This window comes from Bidens hawaiensis, unplaced genomic scaffold (genome assembly GCF_021521415.1).
Source record: "Bidens hawaiensis isolate Kalapana, Puna unplaced genomic scaffold, B.hawaiensis_p1.1 tig00018812_1, whole genome shotgun sequence".
In the NCBI taxonomy this organism is placed as follows: domain Eukaryota; kingdom Viridiplantae; phylum Streptophyta; class Magnoliopsida; order Asterales; family Asteraceae; genus Bidens; species Bidens hawaiensis.
In genome coordinates, this window is record NW_027492858.1 from 399,712 (window position 1) to 424,149 (window position 24,438).

At 39.5% G+C, this 24,438-nt stretch overlaps 1 protein-coding gene across 1 annotated transcript; it reads right to left on the minus strand.

The window, feature by feature from the left end:
* Positions 1-8,493: 8,493 nt before the first annotated feature.
* On the minus strand, positions 8,494-23,278 carry LOC143557109 (uncharacterized). The gene is made up of 4 exons (XM_077046261.1): positions 22,939-23,278; positions 9,826-10,173; positions 9,300-9,707; positions 8,494-9,194 (listed from the first exon to the last, which is right to left on the minus strand). The coding sequence occupies exons 1-4, from the start codon at positions 23,276-23,278 to the stop codon at positions 8,494-8,496; spliced, it is 1,797 nt and encodes a 598-aa protein (XP_076902376.1).
* Positions 23,279-24,438: the final 1,160 nt, after the last annotated feature.

Sequence of the window (24,438 nt, forward strand, 5' to 3'; positions counted from 1 at the left end):
TGCTGTGTCTATTAATCGTTTCCGATTTGTTCCCATTTGTTATTGTCATAACTGAAGATGGGAAAGTTGTGATCGGAATATTTGACGGTTTGGATTTTGGTTGATTGGTTTGTCATGGGAACGTGGATGTGTACTGGTGATGGATAAACATGGAGAAAATTGAACTAGTGGGTGCGCTAGTGGCGACATAAATGAAAAAAAAGGTTAGTAGCAAGTCATGTGATCTATTGCTCGTTTGGATGATCTTTCGGTTAGGGTTTGCCTTAACCGATCATGTGTACGGTCATAGAATCCTTGGTACTACTTGCTTTCCATTGAAAGCTCGATTGCTGTTATAACCATTTGCCTGCTAACTGGTCTGGAACTGTGAAGCTATTCTTGTTCAGTGGTGATCAGTGGTTTGAAATTTGAGGGGGGGTCTTTTGTACTGGTACTGGGAGAAGGTTTTTGCTAGGGAAGTACGAGTAGAGATTCGACTCATGAGTGTTTTTTGGCATTGGTTGGGATAACAGAGACAGTTGGAGCTGGGCATAGTTTGACTTAGTGGTGCTGCATGAAGGTGCGGGACATTCTTTAAAGTTAATGTCCATAATTGGTAAATTCTGCTTCTGAGAATGTGTCGGTGTGACGCATTGGGACTCAGTGGAAGCAGTGAAGACTCTTGGGTTCGAGATTCTGTTGTGCTTTGTTTTCTTGTTACCTACTTCATTGAAGCATCGGCGAATCTATTATTGAAGACTTTTTTTTAGTTGTAAAAGTCTTGGCTCGCTACATCGGATAGAGCTAAGTGGGATTATATTTCAAGCATGAATCCTGGAGCCACAAGGATGTCAACTTGAGCGTATTCGGAGGTTTAAACTTTGACGGGGATTTGGTAACAGTGGGAGCACGGGATTTGGTAACAGTGAATCTATTATTGAAGACTTTTCTGGAGTTGTAAAAGTCTTGGCTCGCTACATCGGATATAGCTAAGTGGGTTTATATTGCAAGCATGAATCCTGGAGCCACAAGGATGTCAGCTTGAGCGTATTCGGAGGTTTAAACTTTGACGGGGATTTGGTAACAGTGGGAGCACGGGGGTGTTCTGGTACAGTTACAAAGTGACGTCGGGGTCTTGATACCGGAATTCCGAATTGAAGTTCTCTCCTTGGTACTTGGTCTATTAGGAGGGGAGAGTTTCTTTCTTCTAGAAGTCTCTGGAGCTGGTTGTGTGAGTAAGTAGGTGTCGGTTGAGATTGAAGATGAGTCATTGGTAGGTTTTACCATGACCGGGTTTGTGATGACCATATTGGAGCTGGGGCATTTCAATGGTCCTTTCGGTTAACTGATGCAAAAGGCAAGGTGCTACAACTAGGTGGATTGGATTGTTGAAATATTAGCTTGTTCATGAGGAACTTAAGGCTTGAAGAACTTTTGTTGTTGAAGCTTTAGCTTGTTCTTGGAGTTGGAGGCTTGACTCAATTCTGTTATTAAAGATTACTAGAGTTATTGGGTACATGGCTTGTTTGGAAGGTTGTTGCGGCTGTGCGAAGCCTTTAAGTGGGAGATTGTTAGAATATGTGAAGGCTTAGAGATCATGGGCCCGGTTTTGGCCCATGATAGGTTTCTTGGGGCCCAAGCTGAAAACCTTAATCTATTCTCTATATATACCAATGTGATGTAATTGTAATCTTTGCACCTAATCAATTGAAATAACCTAGTTGCAGCCCGTGGATGTAGGTCTCCCACTAGGACCAAACCACGTCAAATTCTTATGTCGTGTTTATCGTTTATCATTTCTTTTCTGTTTACTGTGTGCATAATTGTGTGTGCTTATTCGTGTGTTGTTCCACTGGGCCGCTTTGTTCCTAAGAATCACGTTATAAATGTCTTAATTTGGTTTGCGTGTTGCAAACACCAGTTAAATAAGTCACAAACAGGTTGACCTATTTAATTAAACAAGTTAAATATGTTTACCCAAACACAAGCCATTTATCAAATGGGTTAGATAAAGCAACATAAAACCTAATTATTTTTGTTTTTTGTTCGTATCGTGTATGACATTGTCATTCCTAGTGTTAGTACACTTTCATGGGTGTTTGTTCCAAATTAGGTGTTTATCAAACATTTTCTACAATGTATCTAATTTTACGCATCCTTATTTGCGTGATGCATTAGGGTTTGCTATATTGTTACGCATCACGATGGTATCTTTGCTCGTTAGAATCTTAATGGCATACTGGCTTAACACAAATTAATTTGCTCATTCTTTTCGTGCATAAACTAAGATTGATTACATGTGTTACGCATATGCGTTAATTAGTTCTTCATGTTAGTAATGGAAAAACATGATAATATAATAAACCTATAATTATATGCGTACTTGTTACAGCAGGGAGAGTAGTAACCGTATCAGAGAAGGATGTAGACGACATGATTGTCAGGTTGGTCGAGTTCCCCTTTAGGGTGTATAGTTAAGGATGGTGTTAGGATTATTGAGAGGAACCCGGTTTAGGAGATAGGAGACACATAAAATTATATGTGAAAATTAAGTTATGATGTTAATTTATTCTCTCTGTATATACACCCAAGGGGAAACCCTTTATTAGTTAATTAAATGTAATATGACCCATTAACAATAACCAAACTAATATATTATAAGGTATAATTAATTATTTTGTATTTTGATCTATTATAATATAAATGATAATAATGGCCATATAAATAAATTTATATTAATAATTATTCTCCCACTTGGTCGAGTAATAATTTATTATGAGCATTAGATAAGCCTGATCAGAAGTTAACACTTATTTTAGCTTTAAACTTAAACAGAAGCAGAGAAATACAATCATTAAATTGACTATCAGCTCAAGACCCCTATTAATCATACTGCAATCCTTATTTAAAACCTAAGTAGTTATGATCAATTTTCAAGTAAGCCCTTAAGAATGTTTGATTTGTATATTAATTTGTCTATATGCCATTATGCATGCAGAACATATTAAGAGACATACAAAATAAAAACTTAGAAAAATTAATAATTAGTCATTCATAATACGATATGCAATTATACATGGTCATTAGCAATCCTGTCTTAATTAATAAACACTTACATAAGACTTATGGGTGATAGACTTTTAGTTATAGGATACTTAAGCATATCATGAGTGTATTTGATATGAAAATTTAATTTCCTCAATTGGTTCATAAACGTATAATTATTTATATATCAAATTTTAATGCAGCACCTCTCGATCTGTTACTCTTTAAGAAAACATGTTAGTTGACTTCATCACAGTAAGACTTCAATATACAATTTATATGGAGCTAATAAACTTATGAGTCCGTTGATAAAATATTCAACAACATTTATTTATTATGTTGTTGTTATCAGTTCAGTATGACTCCTCCATGATATAAATTTATTTGGTGACATATGAATGCATCCCAAAAATTACATTTGTTATATTTGAGTATAACAAAATTTAGAGTAATCAACCGGTTTGAATTCTCACTTCTTCCTTTAAATTATAGTATAGCGTTTCCTTTAAAGATATTTTAACACTCTTTTAGATGCTTCACATTAATCTAGACATATCTAGTGTGTTGCAATTTTGAGTAATATCTGAACGAGTATAGAATTGAACATACATAAGGCTTCTACTTAAAACAGATTTCGTCCTCTACACAAAACAACATGTTTGTCTCCTGGGTACAGCAATCGAAGCAGTTTGTACTGCCGGAGATGTCCACGCGCCCAAGTTACATTAGGTAAATTGTATTGTTAGAACTTATGAAAAAATAAAAAGAATGAAACGGTAAAGGAATCGAATAGAGAAACTCATCTCTATATGTTCTCAATATATGGGTCTTCAAAGAATTATAATATTAATAACTTAATAAATTAATTTTCATTCATCATTTATAAATTTTCAAAATAATAATAATAATAATAATAATAATAATATTATTATTATTATTATTATTATTATTATAATAGCTACTTATTATTATTATCATCGCTTCTGTTAGCTATAATAATAATAATAATAATAATAATAATAATAATAATAATAATAATAATAATTTATTATTATTATCATCGCTTCTGTTAGCTATTATAATATATTATACTTATATGCTTCATTTTACTATTATCATTACTGTATTGATTTATCTAATATGTCATTATTATTAAAAAAAGTCTTCTTATAATTATTATTACCTATACATATATCTTTTTTAGTTATCTATCTATTTTTTTTTGTTATATTTCTATAATTCATAGTTTTGAACCTTTTGTTCCTTTATATTGTTCCACTTATGTAGTTTTAAAGTCGAGAGTCTCTTTAGAAGCAACCTCTCTACTTTTTAAAATAAGGGTATGATCTGTCTATATCCCACCTTCCTCAGACCTAACAATAGTTTCGCTATTCGTGAGATTTTTACTAGGTATATTGTGATTCTCTGGTCTTGCTACCATTGTTTTCGTCTATAAAAGATCTTTCTGTTAATTATTTCTGACAGTTGACTCATTACAGAGATTTTGTATGGTGAAGTCTTGTGCAAAAGAGATGAAATGTGTCACACCCCGACCTAGGGCCTAGGCATATGACTAATAGTTGGTACGTGTTTTGCAATTATATCAAAGTTACGTTCTTTTAGCGGAAGTCTTTTGAAAAGTATTTTTATATTGAAAACTCGGGATTTGAATACCCGTTTAATATTTCAAAATGCATGCCTTTTGAAATTATAACTCTTTATAATATTCTGAATAAAATATCTGAGCCATCAGATCACGTCTAATGACTATATCCCAATCTTCTAATCTGTCTTGCTTGTCCGTTCTAACCTTTACTGTTTCCCTGTAATGTGGGGAAAAATACGTTATCTATGTGCTGGTGAATAACGCCGACTCAATAAAAAGTTTTCATAATTCATTATGACACAAACACATCCGTTAATACAAAATCACCTTCATTATGACACAACACCAATAGCGTTCAACGACTCAGTGGGTCTCAATCCCATCTCATCGGAATTAAAAATACCCAGAGAACACATAATCGGACTTCACTCGCCTTAGAGACAGTCACTTGCCTCATGGTCAGTATATCTATAATGTGCCCACTATAGTACATATATGTAGGGATCTAGACACATGTGTATTTTAGCCTAGAGACAGTCACTACCTTGTATCAAAACGGTTTAGAGGATTTGAACCAACCCTCATGCAAATACTTTCATAACTCTTTTACATATGGATAACAGTCCATAGTTTAAAGAGTACATATATTTAAAAAGATAATACATTTAGACGTATTCATGTCGTAAAATACATTCATAAAAAGGTTGGACGTATTCACCTTTGTTCTTGATCAGTGTATCTTATTGATTTATGCTTTCTTTCTGTCTCGGACCTATAGTACGAGAATAACCTTTGTATAAATATCTAGATCAATGATCTAGCTTCAGACCTATAGTCTGTTTCGTATAGCTTTAACCTTGACAAATAATTTGTTTCTATAATACATTTGGACTTTTAGTCCCTTTGTCTATTCATCAATCATATACTTTGTTTCTTTTTCAGGAAGACACATCTATATTGGGTTTCTTCTTCAAGAAGAAACCTTTGCATACATTTCTTAATCAAAAAGAAATATTATTTTATTCCTTACGTTTCTTAATCACAATGAAACAATATTTTGACTATAACATTTGCTTATGAAATGTTATGTTATATTTTGATGTGCGTGCGGTGTATATACAAATATTTGATTATTTTTCACACGAAACCGGGTTTTAAAAATGGTTTTCACCTAAACTTAATAAAACACACACAAATGGCAACTGTACCAATCATATATGTAATAAAGTCGCGGTAAGAACCGAGTTTCAATCCGTGGACACGTAAATCTTAATATGTAATCTTTGCAATTAAAATAACCATAAGAAATGATCTTAAAAGCCTTTGTTTTTGTTTTTAAAAGTAATTTTTAAAGTGACTTATAACAATAATTTAAAGTGAGTAAAAAATGATAATGGGAAGATTCAAGATTTAAAAGCATTAGAATCCACTTGATTTCGTAACTCTTCGAGTTTATGGATTTGAACAAATATGTTTTCACTTGCGCATGCAAAGTCGAGATTTACAGTTTTTAAAGCCCAATAAGCTTTATGATCAAGCTCAACAGGTAGATGGCATGCTTTCCCATACACAAGTTTAAATGGTGTTGTGCCTATGGGTGTTTTGTAAGCAGTGCGAAAAGCCCAAAGAGCATCGTCAAGCTTTTCGGCCCAATACTTCCTGTTCAAACCAACTGTTTTCTCAAGAATTATTTTGATGCCTCATTTTGTGACTTAAACTTGTCCATTGGTTTGTGGATGATATGGTGTTGAGAATCGATGGTGCACTCCGTATCGGGATAAATCTTTTTCCATTTGGGCATTGCAAAAGTGGGTCCCTCGATCACTGATTAATGCTTTCGGGGTACCAAATCGTGAAAACAACTTTTTAAGGAATTTGACAACAACTCTAGCATAATTAGTGGGGAGGGCTTGTGCCTCAACCCACTTAGAAACGTGGTCAACCGCTACTAGGATGTATCGGTTTCCAAAAGAACTTGGAAAAGGTCCCATGAAGTCAATTCCCCAAACATTAAATATTTCACAAACTTGAATGCTCTTTTGAGGCATCTCATTTCTGGATGAAATATTTCCTGTTCTTTGACGAGCATCACAAACTTGGATCAAGGACTTGGCACCTTTAAACACTGTGGGCCAAAAGAATCCTGAATCAAAGACCTTTTTTACTGTGAGGGTTACACTATGGTGTCCTCCAGTGGGTCCTTCATAGCAGTGTTTAAGAATTTTCATGGCTTCATTTCCAAAAACACACCTACGTATAATCTGATCTGACCCAATTTTGAACAAGTATGGATCTTCCCAAAAATAATATTTGAGATCAGAAAAGAATTTTTTACGCTGCTGGTGTGTTAAACCTTTTCGCATGATACCACATGCTAAATAGTTTGCATAATCGGCAAACCAGGGGCACTCATCTCCATCTTCTTTCAAAATTGTTTGAATGTGCATAAGAACCTCATGGAGGAAATTGTCATTTATGTGAGATCCAGTGGTTCGTTTGAAGCTGGGCACTCCAAACGTGAAAGATGATCCTACAGTTTTGTCTTGAATTTCAATATCAAATTCTTGAAGCAGCAAGATCCAATGGATTAGTCGAGGTCTTGCATCTTGCTTGTTGAAAAGATAACGAATGGCTGCATGGTCGGTGTAAACTATGGTTTTCGAAAGAACAAGATAAGAGCGGAATTTGTCGAATGCAAACACCACGGCCAACAACTCCTTTTCGGTGGTTGTGTAATTTCCTTATACATCGTTAAGAGTCTTTCTGGCGTAGTAGATCGGGTGAAAATGCTTATCTTTTCTTTGGCCTAAAACCGCTCCTACAGCAAAATCGCTTGCATCACACATGATTCCGAATGGTAATGTCCAATCTGGAGCAACCATGATTGGGCATTGACAAGTTTTTCTTTCAAATGTTTAAATGCTTTCAAACAATCTTCAGAAAAACAAATGGTGTATCTTTTTCAAGGAGTTGGGTCATTGGTCGAGCGATTTTTGAAAAATCTTTTATGAAGCGACGATAAAAACCCGCATGATCAAGAAAACTCCTGATTGCTTTGACAGAGGTTGGAGGTGGGGTTTGGAAATTGCTTTGATTTTGCTTTATCAACTTCAAGTCCAGCTTGGGAAATCTTATGACCGACAACAATGCCTTCATGAACCATGAAATGACATTTTTCCCAATTAAGAACAAGATTCACCTCTTCACATCTTGTCAAGATTTTCTCTAAATTCTTAAGACAATGATCGAAAGAGTCTCCAAAAACAGAAAAATCGTCCATGAAGACTTCCATTGAGTGCTTGATCATCTCATGGAAAATGGCTACCATGCAACGTTGAAAGGTAGCAGGTGCATTGCATGGCCCAAAGGGCATTCGCCGGTAGGAAAATGTGCCATAAGGGCATGTGAATGTAGTCTTTTCCTAATCTTCAGGAGCAATAGGAATTTGAAAACAACTAAAAAAAACCCATCAAGGAAGCAATAGAACATTTTCCCAGACAAACTTTCAAGCATTTGATCAATGAAAGCGAGTGGAAAATGATCCTTCCTTGTAGAGTCATTAAGCTTGCGGTAATCAATGCATACCCTCCAGCCTATGATGGTTCTCATTGGTATAAGCTCATCTTTCTCGTTCATTACCACAGTCATTCCTCCCATCTTGGGTACGACTTGAACCGGGCTTACCCAAGGTGAATCAGAGATAGGGTAGATCAGCCCTGCATCAAGGAGTTTGATTACTTCTTTCTTCACGACATCCTGCATGTTGGGATTTAGACGCCTTTGATGCTGAACTACAGGTTTATAGTCTTCCTCCATGAGGATTTTGTGAGTGTAGAATAAAGGTCTGATGCCTTTGATATCAATTATCTTCCATGCGATGGCTTTCTTATGAAGTTTAAGAACCTCGAGCAACTTTTCTCGTCAATCAATAAGTTGGCCGAGATGATCACAGGGAGCTGGGAGTTACTTTCTAGGAAAGCGTACTCCATGTGAGATGGTAGTTCTTTTAATTCCAAGGCTGGTGGTTCCTTAGTGGATGGTTTAACTTTGGATTCGAGTTCGTGATCGACAACTTCGAAAACTTCTTGTGGTGAAGGTGTTTCTTGGTTCTCCGATTTGATGATTTCTTCGATAATGTGATCCTCTCGAATGGGTTCAGAGATAGGTTCCTCGAGAATTTGTGTATCGAGAGCATTTGAGATAACGGAATCTCTCACATGGCAACTCACAATCGAATCAATAACTTCAATGCAATAAAGTGAGTCATCATGGTGTTGTGGGTGCTGCATAGATCTACCTATGTCGAATGTAACTTCCTCATCATTTATTCTAAAAGTCAGTTTGCCCGTGCAAACATCTATGAGAGCTCTAGCTATGGCTAGGAAGGGTCTCCCTAAGATGAGGGGTACATTCTTGTCTTCAACCATGTCGAGGATCACAAAATCTACTGGGAATACGAACTTGTCAATTTTGACTAACATGTTCTCAACAATGCCCCGTGGGTATTTTATGGATCGGTCAGCTAACTGGATGCTCCTGCGGGTGGGTTTTGGTTCACCTATCCCTAATTTTGCAAAAACCGCATAAGGCATCAAATTGATACTAGCTCCTAGGTCGGCCAGGGCATTGCTAACAGACAAATTTCCTATGAGACAAGGAATAGTGAAACCCCCTGGATCAGTCATCTTCTTTGGAAGTTTGTTTTGCAGAATGGCTGAGCATTCTTTGTTCAATGTGACATGGGATAGCTCCTCCAGCCTCCTCTTGTTGGTGAGAACATCTTTCAAAAACTTGGCATATGTTGGCATTTGTGAAAGAGCTTCAACGAATGGAATATTGATATGGAGTTGCTTGAAATACTCGAGAAACTTTTCATATTGAGCCTCCAACCTTTTTTTCTTCAAACAAGCTGGATAAGGAATTGGTGGAATGTAGGTTCTAACTGGTTCCTTTGGCTGTGCGGTAGTTGCTAGGACTAGCCTCTCTTGCACCTCTACAGGAATCTCAGCTTCCTTTTCCTTGGTTGGTTCTGAAGTTGGCTCGACAATTGTAGTGGTTCTGCCACTCCTCAGGGTGACTGCATTCACAATTGCATTCAGGATGTTTACTGTGTTGCTTGGAAGGCCACCTGGTTGCCTTTCAGAAAGAAGTTGAGCAAGTTGCCCCACTTGAGTCTCAATGTTTTGTAAGCGTGCCTTCTGAAGTTGTCTCGACAAGTTGCCCCACTTGAGTCTCAGCTTCCTTTTCCTTGGTTGGTTCTGAAGTTGGCTCGACAATTGTAGTGGTTCTGCCACTCCTCAGGGTGACTGCATTCACAATTGCATTCAGGATGTTTACTGTGTTGCTTGGAAGGCCACCTGGTTGCCTTTCAGAAAGAAGTTGAGCAAGTTGCCCCACTTGAGTCTCAATGTTTTGTAAGCGTGCCTTCTGATTCTTTAGCTCTATCTCATTCTTCTGGAATCTCTCTTTGATTAGTTGGTTCCTTTGCTCAGCCAGTTTGTTTGCAGTTTCAGTGCTGACCAACAATTGTGCTAAAAGACTATCTGTTGTAGTTCCATTGTCTGTTTGTTGGCTGGTACTTGGCTCTTGGTTTTGGTATTGAGACTTTGGTTGGGAGGTTTGGTTATGGTTGAAAGGGCGCTTGTCAAAACCAGGTGGTGCTTGATTGTTGCCCCATCCCTCCAGCTAAAATTAGGATGATTCCTCCAACCAGGGTTGTATGAATTCCCGTATGAGTTGTTTTGTTGGCTTACGAAATCGACTTCTTCAATCTTCATGCTTTGCTGGCAATATTTTGATTTGTGTTCACCCCCACAGGTGTTGCACTTGGTCTTGGCTTTCACCAAATCCGTTTGTAGTTGCTTAAACTTGTAGGTTCCCAGCCGGATCTACACGGAATATCTCGTTCTACGTAGGTGTGGAATCCCTACGTAAGACGTTACGAGTGTAGAAGACGATATACGTTAACACAATCGAACACACGTTACAATAAGCAAAGACACGTTGTATATTGCAACTGGAAACACGTGATACAATGATCACTGATTACACAACTCGTTACAACTCGATAATTGATTCACTCGATTAAAAAAACAAACCTCGAACAAGCCGTAACCTAATCTATATATAATCACGACAACTTCGCCTGGCATGTTCAGGCGAAGTTGTCACTAACTTCGCTTGTTCCACAAGTTCGCCTATATCAAGCGAACTTGTGATAACTTCGCTTACATACATAATACTAATCCAAACGACTCGATTACAGACACTAGACACTGAACTACTGACATCATGTACCAACAGACTCCCCCTTGGCAGTAGCTTCATATCTTTATCTTCAAACACGTGTCTCGTAATCTTCAACAATCTTGCGTCTTTCATCTTCAAGCATGAACGCCTTCTCGTACACAAACCGAAACAACTCTTTGATATTTCCTCGCTTCTTCTTTCCAAGCAGGAATATAAAATATTTTCTTCTCATTCAGCACCTGCAGATCAGCTTGAGACAAGTTCACTAGATGCATCGGATCATATACTCTCAGCAGCTCTTGTTCATCTTCGTCTTCCATTACTGCTTCAGCTGTCTCACAATCTACATACCACCACTTCAGATCTTTCAGCACATTCTTGGGCATTTGTTTCATCGGCACTTCTTTTAAACACCGGATCGGCTTATACTTCATAATCATCCAAGGCTTGCCATCTGCTCTCAATCCTCTATTTTTGTCTTCAATGAGTTTTCCCTTTTGTGGTTTCAACAGCTCGAACTTCTTCTCTTTTATACTTTCCTTCCAAACTATCTTCCCAATGACTCTAGCCATGTTATCATCACTTCTGTTTATCAACCCCAATCTGGCTAAGTCTTTCACTTCACATTCAGGCAATGTATTCAACGATCTCAACAGCCTTTTGAAGTACTGAACACCATCATATCTTTTAATAACAAAGAGCCTCAACTGCTCATCATATATCCAGCAAATAATCCTCTTTCTCGCTTCAGCATAGCCTCTAATGTTGTAACTCTTCTTAAACATAGTAGGGACCGCCGGTTTCTTCGTTTTTACGAACCACTGAGCATAGCCTTCTTTTCATCTAGGCTGCTCTTCCCATTCCATCTCATCACTTCCAATCTCTTTACTCATATCTGCCTTATCAACATCCGGAATTTCATGCTCCACATTCTCCTCTACTATCTCTCCCTCTTCTATCTCATTATCAATAACAATCTCTGCACCAATCTTCTCTATCTCATCAACCTGGTAATACATCATCATCACCTATAAACTCATCATCCATCTCCTCAACGTCCACTACCACCACATCATCACCACCAGCTGCACTTGTCGACTCCCCCTGAGATGTGGAAGTCCCAAGAGCTTGTTCAGTTCTTGGCAACTCTCCACCTGCACCTTTCGATGCATTGGGATCATCGTCTCTATCATTTCGCTTCTTAGTCCTCAGCTCATCGCCTTTACAGCTCGTCTCCCCCTGAGATGCCAAGAACTCCTTCAAAGCATCAATGATTTTGCCATGTTCTATCAGCAGGGACGACTGTATCTGATTCTCTGCAACGAGGCGTTGAATAGCATGAGTCTGGATAAGATTCACCCTTGATTGTTCTGCCACGACCCGTTCAAGTGCTGCTATTCGTTCTGAGTCTGATGAGGTTGCATCGAAATCAAACCTCAGATGTGATATATCTTGAGTGTACTGAGGAGGGATTTCCAATGTAACCGGGACCTCAGAAGTAGGCATAAACGTAACCGCAGGTGGCAACGTAACTTGTAATCCTGCAGTTGCTACAACCGTCGACTCAATAAATCTTGCCACGACCTCCGTTGGAGTAAGAGTTGGAGGTGGCAACGATACAATCTCAGGAGCCGAAAGTTGGAATGTAGTGGGTGGGAGGCCAAATGAAGATGAGGTAGCCACCACGGGAACATCCGTGGCGCTTGGCCTTGTAACTTGCAATGATGAAGGGACCATTGTCATACCGGACAGTGCGGGTGGGGTGAAACGTACCACCCTTGAGCTCTCACCAGCTCCCGAACCTGCACCTGCCCGTTCCCTTCTTGATCTGCGAATCAACTGATGTACTTCTTCTTCATAATCTGACTCGCTGTCATCATCAGTTCTCTTTCTTTTCCCATGAATACGTTCTTGATTTACCAAAAATCGTCTCGCTTCATTCACATCATTATCAGAATCAGAATCAGCTACCGTTGTAGCTGTCCTAGTCACATTCACACTCGAGACTTGTGCAATCGAGACTTGTACATTTTCCTCTGGATCCACCCGATCCATATCAAAGAAGCCTTGACCGCCAAACGCGGCATCAAGGTCTACGTTCTCCTCCGGTGACACAACAGGAGCAGCAGGTGAAGCTGGTTGAGGTGCTCCAGCCTGTTGTGGTGCCGGGTCCCGAAACTCGTCCCCACGAGCTGGCACATACTCCGGGTTGATCAAGTACCCAAATAGTGGAGTATGTCGATAACGGAGCTCAGGTTTACTCCTCGCACTGGAAGATCTGCATTGGGCGAAGATTCTTTTACTCACACTTTCTACATATCTGATTGGGCGGCGCTGAGGTAGCGTTGGAGCAACATGATTCAAGATCATTTGTAGAAATCTTGGATACATGAGGATCTCTCACGCGCCACCGCTCTTCTCTGACGATCTATCTCGTAGAAGACCATCTGACTAAAGCTGTAACGCTTATTGTAAGTCAGAGCAGTCATCGCCGACTGCATGGTCGCGCCCATCCCATCAGTGCCCGCCTTTCTCCCTGACATGCACACAATCATGACATGCATGAGAAAGCGCCACTGGTCAAGCAAGAACCCCTTCATTCTCTGAGTATCTCCCAAGGGACCAGAGTATCCCATCCTCAGAAACGGACCATCTCGGAATGGAGCTACAAAGTCTGTCGGATCGTCTCTCGTTTCGTCTCCAAACCGCAAAGCCGCCCGGATCTGTTCAGATGAGAACTGAACAATCTGCTTGTTGACCATTGCTCGCATCACCGGGGGCTCGACGCGACAGTCATATTCCACGGTCTGCCAAAAATCCTCAATGTTTGGCAAGGATATCGGCAGCGTTGTGGTAATCGCGTGGAATATACGCGAGCGGAGTAAGAACGTGATGATCTCGCGGAAATCATCAACACCACTCGCGTCCGGGTCTAATGTTATGTACATGTTATGACCCGGGAAGAACTGTCTTTGGTTATCTCCTCCATCATCACTACCTGCGCCTCCTGCTCCAGCTACAACAGCCATTTCTGCAACAAACAGACTAAGTTAGATAAACGTCAAGGCAAATCACAAGTTCGCCTATTACCATGAGCGAAGTTGTGATTTATTCTGTATAGGCGAAGTTAGAGGTGGGGCGAAGTTGGGAACAACTTTGCTTCAACTTGAACTTCGCCGGATAACAGTTAAGTAAAAAGGGCCAGGCGAAGTTAATGATAACTTCGCCTAATCACAACATCGCCACAAATACTGTTACATAATAAATAATCAGGCGAAGTTAAACTTCAGGCGAAGTTAAGAATAACTTCGCCTAACCTGTAAGTTCGCCTGAATATGAATCGGCAACAGTTAGGTTTTCGAATCGACGTGTAGTTGATGAATTTGGAGATTGAGGATCTCGTAAAACATGTTTTTATGAAGTTCTAGACGATCAATATGATTACGACCACGTAATAACAAGTTTGAAAATCGGGTATTGAGTTTTCGAATAAGCGAGGTCGAGAATCGGGTCGAAACGACCGATGATTAACGGTAATAACATTGATTATACGATACAATAACCCTACACACCTTTAATCGGAATTGTAATCGAGAAAGATTAACACAGATGAGATCGATATGATAAGTTCGCTTAGGGTTTGGGAAATAAGTTCGCTGGGTTTTGAAATAATGAACAGTTTGACCATAGAAATTTCTTTATATAGGGTCAAATTTTTACAGGCGAAGTTATGGATAACTTCGCCTATGCAGGCGAAGTTATGCACAACTTCGCCGATATTAGTATTTTACAAAACAAACCCCATAATTTGAACAATTTGCAATTAAGTTTTAAAACAACCTTTAAAGCGTTAAATGATACGATCAAGACCAAGTAACCAGGTATAAAATCATACAACTACATAAGTAGAAAAAAAAAACTTTTAAAAATTAAAGTACACGGGATCAAATTTCAGTCTCGACAGGGACTACCATGTTTTAGAAAGATCCGAACAGGAATCATACTAACTACGTGACTGTCACACAGATCCGTGTTCAGCTGTATTATGACATAAAGAAACAGGTTGTAAGAAGAGTTACAACTTAGAATGGTTTTCATCGTTTCTGTGATACGGGTTAGGTTCAATTAAGCTCAAAACTTAAGTGGGCAACAACTCAGAGATTATGATGCCTCCTATCTATTCTCAAAGCGTTTTTGGCTTTCCCCAAGTCACCCCGAGTTGACCTCGACCCGTAGTGTCTGATTAAATAGTAAGTACTCTTCGATCTTTAGACTCTTCATCCCGTTCTTTTTCTTACATCTTGATTGAGAAGTATGAACATTATGAACTATAGAATGTCTCAATAACACACCCCTTTTTTTTTAAGTATTTACACAACTTCAGAGTAGCAAAAAAAACTGCAAGTCCTGAATCTGGATCACTGCAGTTTCTTGACACGCTATCTTCACGGAAATCAGAACACTCACGGGCTCGTGTATGACTGGGTAATCGCTTTTCTGCCTATCATTCGGAAAGATATATATGGAGACATACACAACTCTTAAGGAGTTTCCACGTAAAATCGAGTAGATTTAGTTAGTATCACTTCTACTTTTACGCACCATAAGAAGCTACCATGACATACAATGACTGTTCTAAAGTCTTTTAGGCCTAATAACTTCACTAGTTAAGCACACAGAATCAGTATATCTATCACTTTCCAAGGTTGGATCAATTTTCTGTTAAACATAGTAAAGGAACTTCTTACGAAGTAGTAGACTTGAAAAATAATTTCATCTCCCGCAAAAAAATTTTTTTAACTTCAATCGCCCCGATCAAATTGAAGTTTTCAGGTAAACGGCTATCCTGAAGATCCAATGGATCAGCTGGACCGACCACATACAAGTATGTGTCCTTCTAACTAAGTATGATCGACTAATTTTCAGCGAAAGAATAAAAACTCATCATAAACCGCCCCGGTCACTTTCAGTCATCTGGTTAATGGCTATCCTCATATTCTACAAGTAGAAATGTGGACCAAACATATCCGAAGATATGTCCTTCAAACTGAGGCAACCGACATAATTCTAAGCGATAGTGACGTTTTTTTTAAATAAAGACAAAAACATGGTTACTCGGGATTGATCATCCCATTCAGCTCAACAAGGTTTTGAAAACGATTTTTGTCAAACGCTTTAGTAAACAAGTCAGCGAAATTATCTAACGTATCAACCTTTTCGAGCACAATCAGTTTCTTCTCAGCACAATCCCGTATAAAATGATGACGGATGTCAATATGTTTAGTTTTGCTATGCTTTACGGGATTGTTAGTTACTGAGATAGCAGCAGTGTTATCAATGCAAATAGGAGTATGAGTGAAATTCAGACCATAATCGCGCAACTGTTGTTGAATCCAAAGAACCTGGGAGCAGCAGTTTGATGCTGCCATGTATTCTGCTTCACAGGTTGAAATGGCGACAGAGGTCTGCTTCTTGCATTGCCATGACACTAATCTGCCTCCAAGAAACTGACAACCACCTGTTGTTGACTTCCGATTCTGATTGCACCCTCCATAATCAGAATCCGTGTAGGCGACCAACTCCAAGTCTCCTCATTTCGTGTACCACAACCCCAGCTTAGGTTTGCCTTTGAGATAGCGCAATATCCTCTTCGCACCCTTCAAATGAGATTCCTTTGGGTTTGCCTGAAAGCGTGCACAAAGACAAACTGCAAACATAATATCAGGTCTAGAAGCAGTTAAGTACATTAAAGAACCTATTATTGCCCGATATTGGGTTGGGTCCACGTCTGCATCACTGTCTGAATCAGCACCCAATTTATGGTTGACGCAGACTGGAGTATCAAATGGAGTGCTGTCCTCCATCTTGAAGCGTTTGAGAACATCATGGACATACTTAGTCTGATGAATGAACATCCCATCTTTCTTCTGATCAACCTGGAGTCCTAAAAAGAAAGTTAGTTCACCCATAGCACTCATTTCAAACCTCTTTTTCATGACGGCCTCAAACTCCTGACACATGGCGACTTTTGATGCAGCAAAGATGATGTCGTCCACGTAGACTTGCACCAGAAGAAAGTCGCTCCCTTTTCTCTTAAAGAACAGTGTGCTATCAATCTTTCCCCTTTCAAACTCATTCTCAAGCAAGTAGTCGGATAGTGTTGAGTACCAGGCACGAGGAGCCTGATGTAGCCCATACAGTGCTTTACTTAGCTTGTATACGTGATCAGGAAAGTCTGGGTCAGGAAAACCCGGGGGTTGCTCAACGTACACAACCTCATCGACCTTACCGTTAAGGAACGCACTCTTCACGTCTAACTGAAATACCTTCATCTCCTTGTGTGCAGCAAATGCCAAAAACAATCGAATGGCTTCCAATCTCGCCACAGGAGCAAACACCTCATTGTAGTCAATCCCCTCTTGCTGATTAAAACCTTTTACAACCAGCCTCGCCTTGTTCCTGATAATAATCCCTTTCTCATCTCTCTTGCATTTAAAAACCCATTTGGTGCCAATCGCATGCACATTCTTCGGTTTTGCAACCAAGTTCCATACCTCCATCTTTTTGAACTGGGCTAACTCTTCTTGCATGGCTTCGACCCACGAGCTGTCCTTGAGAGCCATTTGATAGTTCTTTGGTTCAATCTGGCTGATGAAGCAGGTGTACAAGCATTCGTTAATTATGCCCGTATCTTTAATGCTTGTGTAAACACAGGTGTGCTCATTCAAGCTTTGTCTTGTTTGTACACCGTCGGACAGATCACCTATCACGTTCTCCAAAGAGTGATTTTTGTGAACTCTCGTAGTCGGAACCGAACTGACTTGCAGATTGTCTTCCAGGTTCGAAGGTAGCTCATCAATGGGTGATTGTTGTTGAGAGTGAAACGGATTGAAGAATTCCTCTTCTGTAGAGGCAGCAGGGGTATCGACAGCATTTGACGAGGAAGGCTGACATTCATCATACTGCGGTCGTTGCACCAAAGTTTCTTCCTCATCGTAAATCATCTTCGTAGCAATTCTCTCATCAACTTCTGCACAATCCAAATAAGGCATGTTAAAAGATTTAAAAAGCCTATCATAGTCGAAAACCCCAGCGGGTTCCGTGCTTGGTTTTGGTGATTTATAACTTGTGATATCAGTGTTCCTCAACCTTGCTGGTCGATGTATTAAAGACTCGTCTGTTGGGATTCCCAACAACATATCCGACTAAAATACCTTCGTCGGCTATTTCACCAAATTTAGAATTTGTCTTTAATATCGAACACGGGGACCCGAATGGTTCGAGACCACTCAAGTTGGGCTTTCTCCCATGCATAAGTTCATAACATGTTTTATTCAGTCTTTTAACAGTTAAAACTCTATTAAGGATATAACAGGCTGTTGCAACAGCTTCAGCCCAGAACACCACAGGAAGTTTCGAATCAGCCAGCATGGTTCTGGCTCCTTCAATTAGCGTTCTGTTCTTCCTCTCAGCCACTCCATTTTGTTGCGGAGTATACGGAGCGCTGTACTGGTGTTCTATCCCTTTCTGTAAGCAGAAGATCTCCATCTCATAATTTTTGAACTCTGTCCCATTGTCACTCCTGATGTATTTAACCCTTTTTCCCATGATATTCTCAACCTTGGTAATCAAATTTTTTACCATCTGAACCGTTTCATCCTTTGACTTCAGGAAATATACCCAAGAATATCGAGAGAAATCATCAGTTATCACCAAGCAGTATGATGTTCCACCTAGACTTTTTACATTCACGGGACCGAAGAGATCCATGTGAAGTAGGTCTAGGGTACTGACTATAGAATTAACCTTCTTGGTGTGATGGGTTTTCTTGTGTTGCTTTCCCTTTTTGCATGATAGGCATTGGTCTTCAAAGTTGAAGTTCTTCAAGGGAACACCCAGCACCAGCCCATTCTTGACAATGTAGTTCATTTTCCGAAGATGAATATGCCCCATTCTTCTATGCCATAACTCGGACTCCGATTCAGTTGCTTTTGACAGAAGACATGATTCCTCTGTGGCCATCTCAGTCGACCTCATGTCCATAATATACGTATTCTTTTCTCTTGGAGCCTTCATAACTATCCAATCCTCTGGTATCTTGAAACCAGGATACATCACGATTGCTTCATTCTTGGTAAAGTGCACGGTGTAATCTTTGTCACATATCTGCGATACACTCGGCAGATTATGCTTCAGTTCTTCAACGAAATTCACTTTCTCTAACGTCATTTTTCCGTTAGTCACCGTCCCTATTCCTGTAATTCTTCCACCGTTCTCTCCAGCAAAACTCACTCTTCCTCCCTGAACAGGTTTCCATTCGTATAACAAGTTCTTGTTACCCGTCATGTGCCGGGAACAGCCGCTATCCACAACCCATAGATTGTTTGCAGCCCTGTTCAACTGTTCCTGCACGATTAAAGCAGATGATTAAAATCCGGGGACCCAAGACCTATTGGTCTTGGGTCGATACATTCCGTACTTTGGCTGTCCAAAGTTAGTATCAGAATAATTTCTGTAAGTCCTAAAAGGATACCTTCTTGTAGATTGACTATGAGGTCATCCAAACCTTCGTGAATTAAATGAATTATTACTTATGGTTTGGTTGTTAACAGTGAAAAACTGAGATCTATTTCTTTGAAAACCAGGATTAGTCCAATTTCTGAACTTTTATGAGTTTTCATTTTTACCATTATAGTGATTACGGTTAGTTCTGTTCTCAGTTTTCGAAGGCCTCACACCTCTGAATCTCTGCTTCATAGGGCAATCAGCAATTAGGTGTCCTAATTGATTACATCTGAAACAACTCCTGTGTTCAACTTTCTTTTCAATAGTTGTTTTAGATGTTGAGGCTGCTTTACTGCCCGCTTGTCTTACATATGGTGGGACATACGGGTTTAGTGGAGATTTCTTTTCAGGTGTTTTATGTTTCTCTCCACTTTTTGGTAACACTGCCTTTTTTTTGTCTCACTCGACTCGGATGACTTGTCCGAGTTTGATGAGACAGGACTAGGAACAGAAATCTTAACACTCGAAACAGGCTTACTTGTTTCGCCTTTACTAACTTCTGGTTCTTTAATAGTAACCTTAACCGGAACTGTCTGACCAAAATCAACATCAATAGATTTCTGATTACTAGGATCATAAGTGTAATTATGATTGTAAGGTGGTGGAACTTCATGATATCCAATTCCTCCCCTTTTAACTGAGGAACCTTGATCACTAACGAGGTGATCAAGTATAGCGGAGGAATTTCTAAATTGCTCAAGTTTTCTATTTAGTTCCACCACTTTCACCTGGTGATCAGCTATCTGTTTATCCCTTTCAGCTATTAGTTTGGTTTTCTCTTCTAACACTTCATAGCTAAGATCAATTACTTGAATTTTCTCAGCTAGACTTGCTTTAAGACTTCTAATATCTTTCTCACTAGCTTTTATTTTTACCTTATAACTGTTTTCTCTAGCTTTAGTGAAATGATGATCTTCTTTTAATGTTTTAAATTGAGCATCCAAACTAACAAACTGATCAGTTATAGTTGTCAATTGTTCAGACAGATTTTCACATTTAGTACAAGGGAGTTTAGTACTTACCTCGGAGAGCTGATCTGTCACTTCTGCCATGTAAGCTTCATTTTCTCCAGTTACTTTCTCACTTCCTGCAGTTTCGATGTTCGCTAAATTGGCCTGTTCGAACACTTCCTCAACATGCAGATTCCAGTTGTACTCCCCGTTCTGTCTGGATATCATGGCTCTATTCTCATTACTTCCACCACTCTGTTGTGTAGACCTGGTCTGACTGCATTCTACACGTTCATTTGTGCACTCCTTCGCAAAGTGGCCATTCTGTTGACAGTTGTAACACCTAACCTTCGACTTATCAAACCCTGGTCTTTCACCCACATACTTCCTACCAGTCTTCTTCATAAACTGTTTAACCCTTCTCACAATCATCGCCATCTGCCACTGCAGATCCATCTCTTCCAGATCATCAGCGTCGATCTGATCATAGTCTTCGTCTAACGTTGCAGGATCAACAATCTTGCCTTGAATGTAATTTTCATACGAAGCAATGAAAGATGCATAGAGAGCAAACTGCTGCTCAGCAGATTTAACACTCATGGGCATCTTAGAGTAGTTGTTGTTAGGAACACTTGAGGAAAAACTACTCTTGGTTGCTTCAGGTTTAGAAGCATTTGATCCACCAGCTACAAAACACACATCACCATTCATGTTGAGAGATACATGTCCTTCATGTGTTGAGTTAGCGCCCGACTCTCCCTTTGAGTAGTAAGCAGATGATTCAGACTTCGAACTTGAACTTGCATTAACTTTTGCACCATACATTCCTGGATCCTGAACCTGATCAGTTGGTGTCTCTTTTCGAACCATGTTAAGTTCAAAGGTTCTTAGTTTGTTGACTGCTATTTCCAAGTCATAGTCGGCAAACTCTTTGTCTTCTCTCATCAAGACAGTGTACATCTCCCATTTCGGTGGGAGAGCATCAAGAAGCTTTTCAACGATTTCATCTTCTTTGTAAGCAATGGAATAGTTGCTGAGTTCGGTCATCAGATGATAATATCTCGTGATGATATCATCAAGTGATTCATTCTTCAAATACTTGAACACCGAGAATTGGGTTTTAAGTAGTTTAATCTTTGAAGCACGAATCCCCACATTACCCTCAAATCGGTTTTCAAGCGCTTCCCAAAGCTCTCTGGCAGTTTTATACTTCCTGAAGGTGTGAAGAATCTCTTGTGGAAGAGCCATTGTTATCGCTGCATGAGCTTTGCTTTCAGCCTCATACATTTTCTTTTCTTCTTCTTCCATCTTGTTGTATTTCTTAATCTGATCACGACCCTCATACTCAGCAGTTGGTGGAATGTATCCATCTTGAATGCACACCCACATTTTAGCATCTTGGTACTTGACATATTGTTCAAACCGATCCTTCCACGCCACAAAATCGGTACCCTTAAGCATCTTCGGTGCCTTAGTAGCTGAACCCGCTTCCACTTCCATCTTCACCAGTTCCGTAATGTTTATTGAAGTCATCTTTCACGAAACACAAAGAAACTCGAAAAATAAAAATTTTATTCTTAACAGTACTGTAGGCGAAGTTGTGGATAACTTCGCTTAAGTCTTAACTTCGCTGGAATTCTTAACTTCGCTTCTCTTTTTAAATTCGCCTGATTCGGCGAAGTTGTAGATAACTTCGCTTGAGATAAGCGAACTTGTGAAGTAGGCGAAGTTCTGGATAACTTCGCTTGAGATAAGCGAACTTGTGAAGTAGGCGAAGTTCTGGATAACTTCGCTTAACCTTATATCTTCGCCGAAACCCTACGAACAGTAGCGGCAACTTCGCCTGATGAACACGATGGTTTTGCAGGTTTGATTTCTGGGTTTTGCGAGGTATGCGAAGGTGTTATGGGTTGTTTATGATGGTGGGAGGTGAGTAGGACACAAAAACTCGGTAAACTCGTCCCGCGAATAGTCAAACGGAACGATTTCTACACCCGCGTGATAATCCCGAACCACACAATCACGAGCAAAAGCTCTGATACCAATTGTAGGTTCCCAGCCGGATCTACACGGAATATCTTGTTCTACGTAGGTGCGGTATCCCTACGTAAGACGTTACGAGTGTAGAAGACGATATACGTTAACACAATCGAACACACGTTACAATAAGCAAAGACACGTTGTATATTGCAACTGGAAACACGTGATACAATGATCACTGATTACACAACTCGTTACAACTCGATAACTGATTCACTCGATTAAAAAACAAACCTCGAACAAGCCGTAACCTAATCTATATATAATCACGACAACTTCGCCTGGCATGTTCAGGCGAAGTTGTCACTAACTTCGCTTGTTCCACAAGTTCGCCTATATCAAGCGAACTTGTGATAACTTCGCTTACATACATAATACTAATCCAAACGACTCGATTACAGACACTAGACACTGAACTACTGACATCATGTACCAACAAAACTTCTTCGAGAGTGCTTCGAGTTGTGCAGTGACAAGAGTGTTAAGAGTCAACTTGGTGCATACCATTGTGTGATGGGGTGGATCTTGGTGGGTTGTCAGCAAAGCTTTTCTTGGCTGCTTTCTCTAAGATTTCAAATGCCTCGTTTGGAGATTTGGTTCCTAGATCTCCACCGGCAATTTGGTCGATAGCCTGCTTATTTTGGCTTGATTGAGCGTCGAAGAATGTCTGGACTCGGAGCCATTTGTTCAGCCCATGATGTGGACATCTTCTTAGCAAACTCTTATACCTTTCCCAGGCTGCGTGCAGCGATTCGTCTTCATCGGTTCTGAACCCGGTGATGCTGGCTCGGTACTTTGTGGTTTTGTCGGGTGGAAAGTATTTAAGGAAGAACTGATCTACCATCTGGTCCTAATTGGTAATGGTGCCAGATGGTAGTGACTCTAGCTAATCCAAGGCATGACCTCGGAGGGAGAAGGGAAAAAGCTTGAGCCTAGCTTGGTCCTCAGAGCAGTTTTGGATTTTGAAAGTACCGCAGATTCGTATGAATCTAGAGATATGAGACAAGGGGTCTTCATCGAGAAGCCTATGGAGAAGCCCATGGATATGAGACAAGGGGTCTTCATATGAGACAAGGTGCTAGATTTGATTTCGAAATTTTCAGTGATTGCCGGTGGCGCCACACCATTGCCATAGCCTTCGAGGGTCGGCTTGCCGTATGGGATCATGTTAGGTTCATTGTCTGGATTATTTGGTGCCACCATGTTTAGTTCCGTTGGGATTTCTTCGGTTGCTATGTCCGCAAACACCTCATTTTCGATCATCTCATCTATTACACATGAACGGTTGCGTAACCTTTGGTGAAGGTGACGTTCGGGTTCCAAAAGTGACGAAACAAGCTCAGGTGCGGGCGTGGTGGACCTTCATTACTTAAGAAAATAAATAACTACGCAAGTAAAAAGAAACTAAAAGTAAAGCGGAAATAAATAAAATCTTTTTTTTCTTTTTTTAAATAAGATGAACTAATTAAAACTTTTTTTTTACAATTATAAACAACGGTTGAAATAAAAACTTGGATTTCTCGTAAAATTTTACCGTATCGCCGGCAACGGCACCAAAAACTTGATGTGCGTGCGGTGTATATACAAATATTTGATTATTTTTCACACGAAATCGGGTTTTAAAAATGGTTTTCACCTAAACTTAATAAAACACACACAAATGGCAAGTATACCAATCGTATATGTAATATAGTCGCGGTAAGAACCGATTATCAATCCGTGGACACGTAAATCTTAATATCAAATCTTTGCAATTAAAATAACCATAAGAAATGATCTTAAAAGCCTTTGTTTTTGTTTTTAAAAGTAATTTTTAAAGTGACTTATAACAATAATTTAAAGTGAGTAAAAATTGATAATGGGAAGATTCAAGATTTAAAAGCTATCACCTTAACTTTAGAATCCACTTGATTTCCAATAATGGTAATCTTTAATATATGATAAATCCACTATTTTATTTTTTTTGACAACGATTGGTTTCTAGTTATAGATAACTATTCCTTT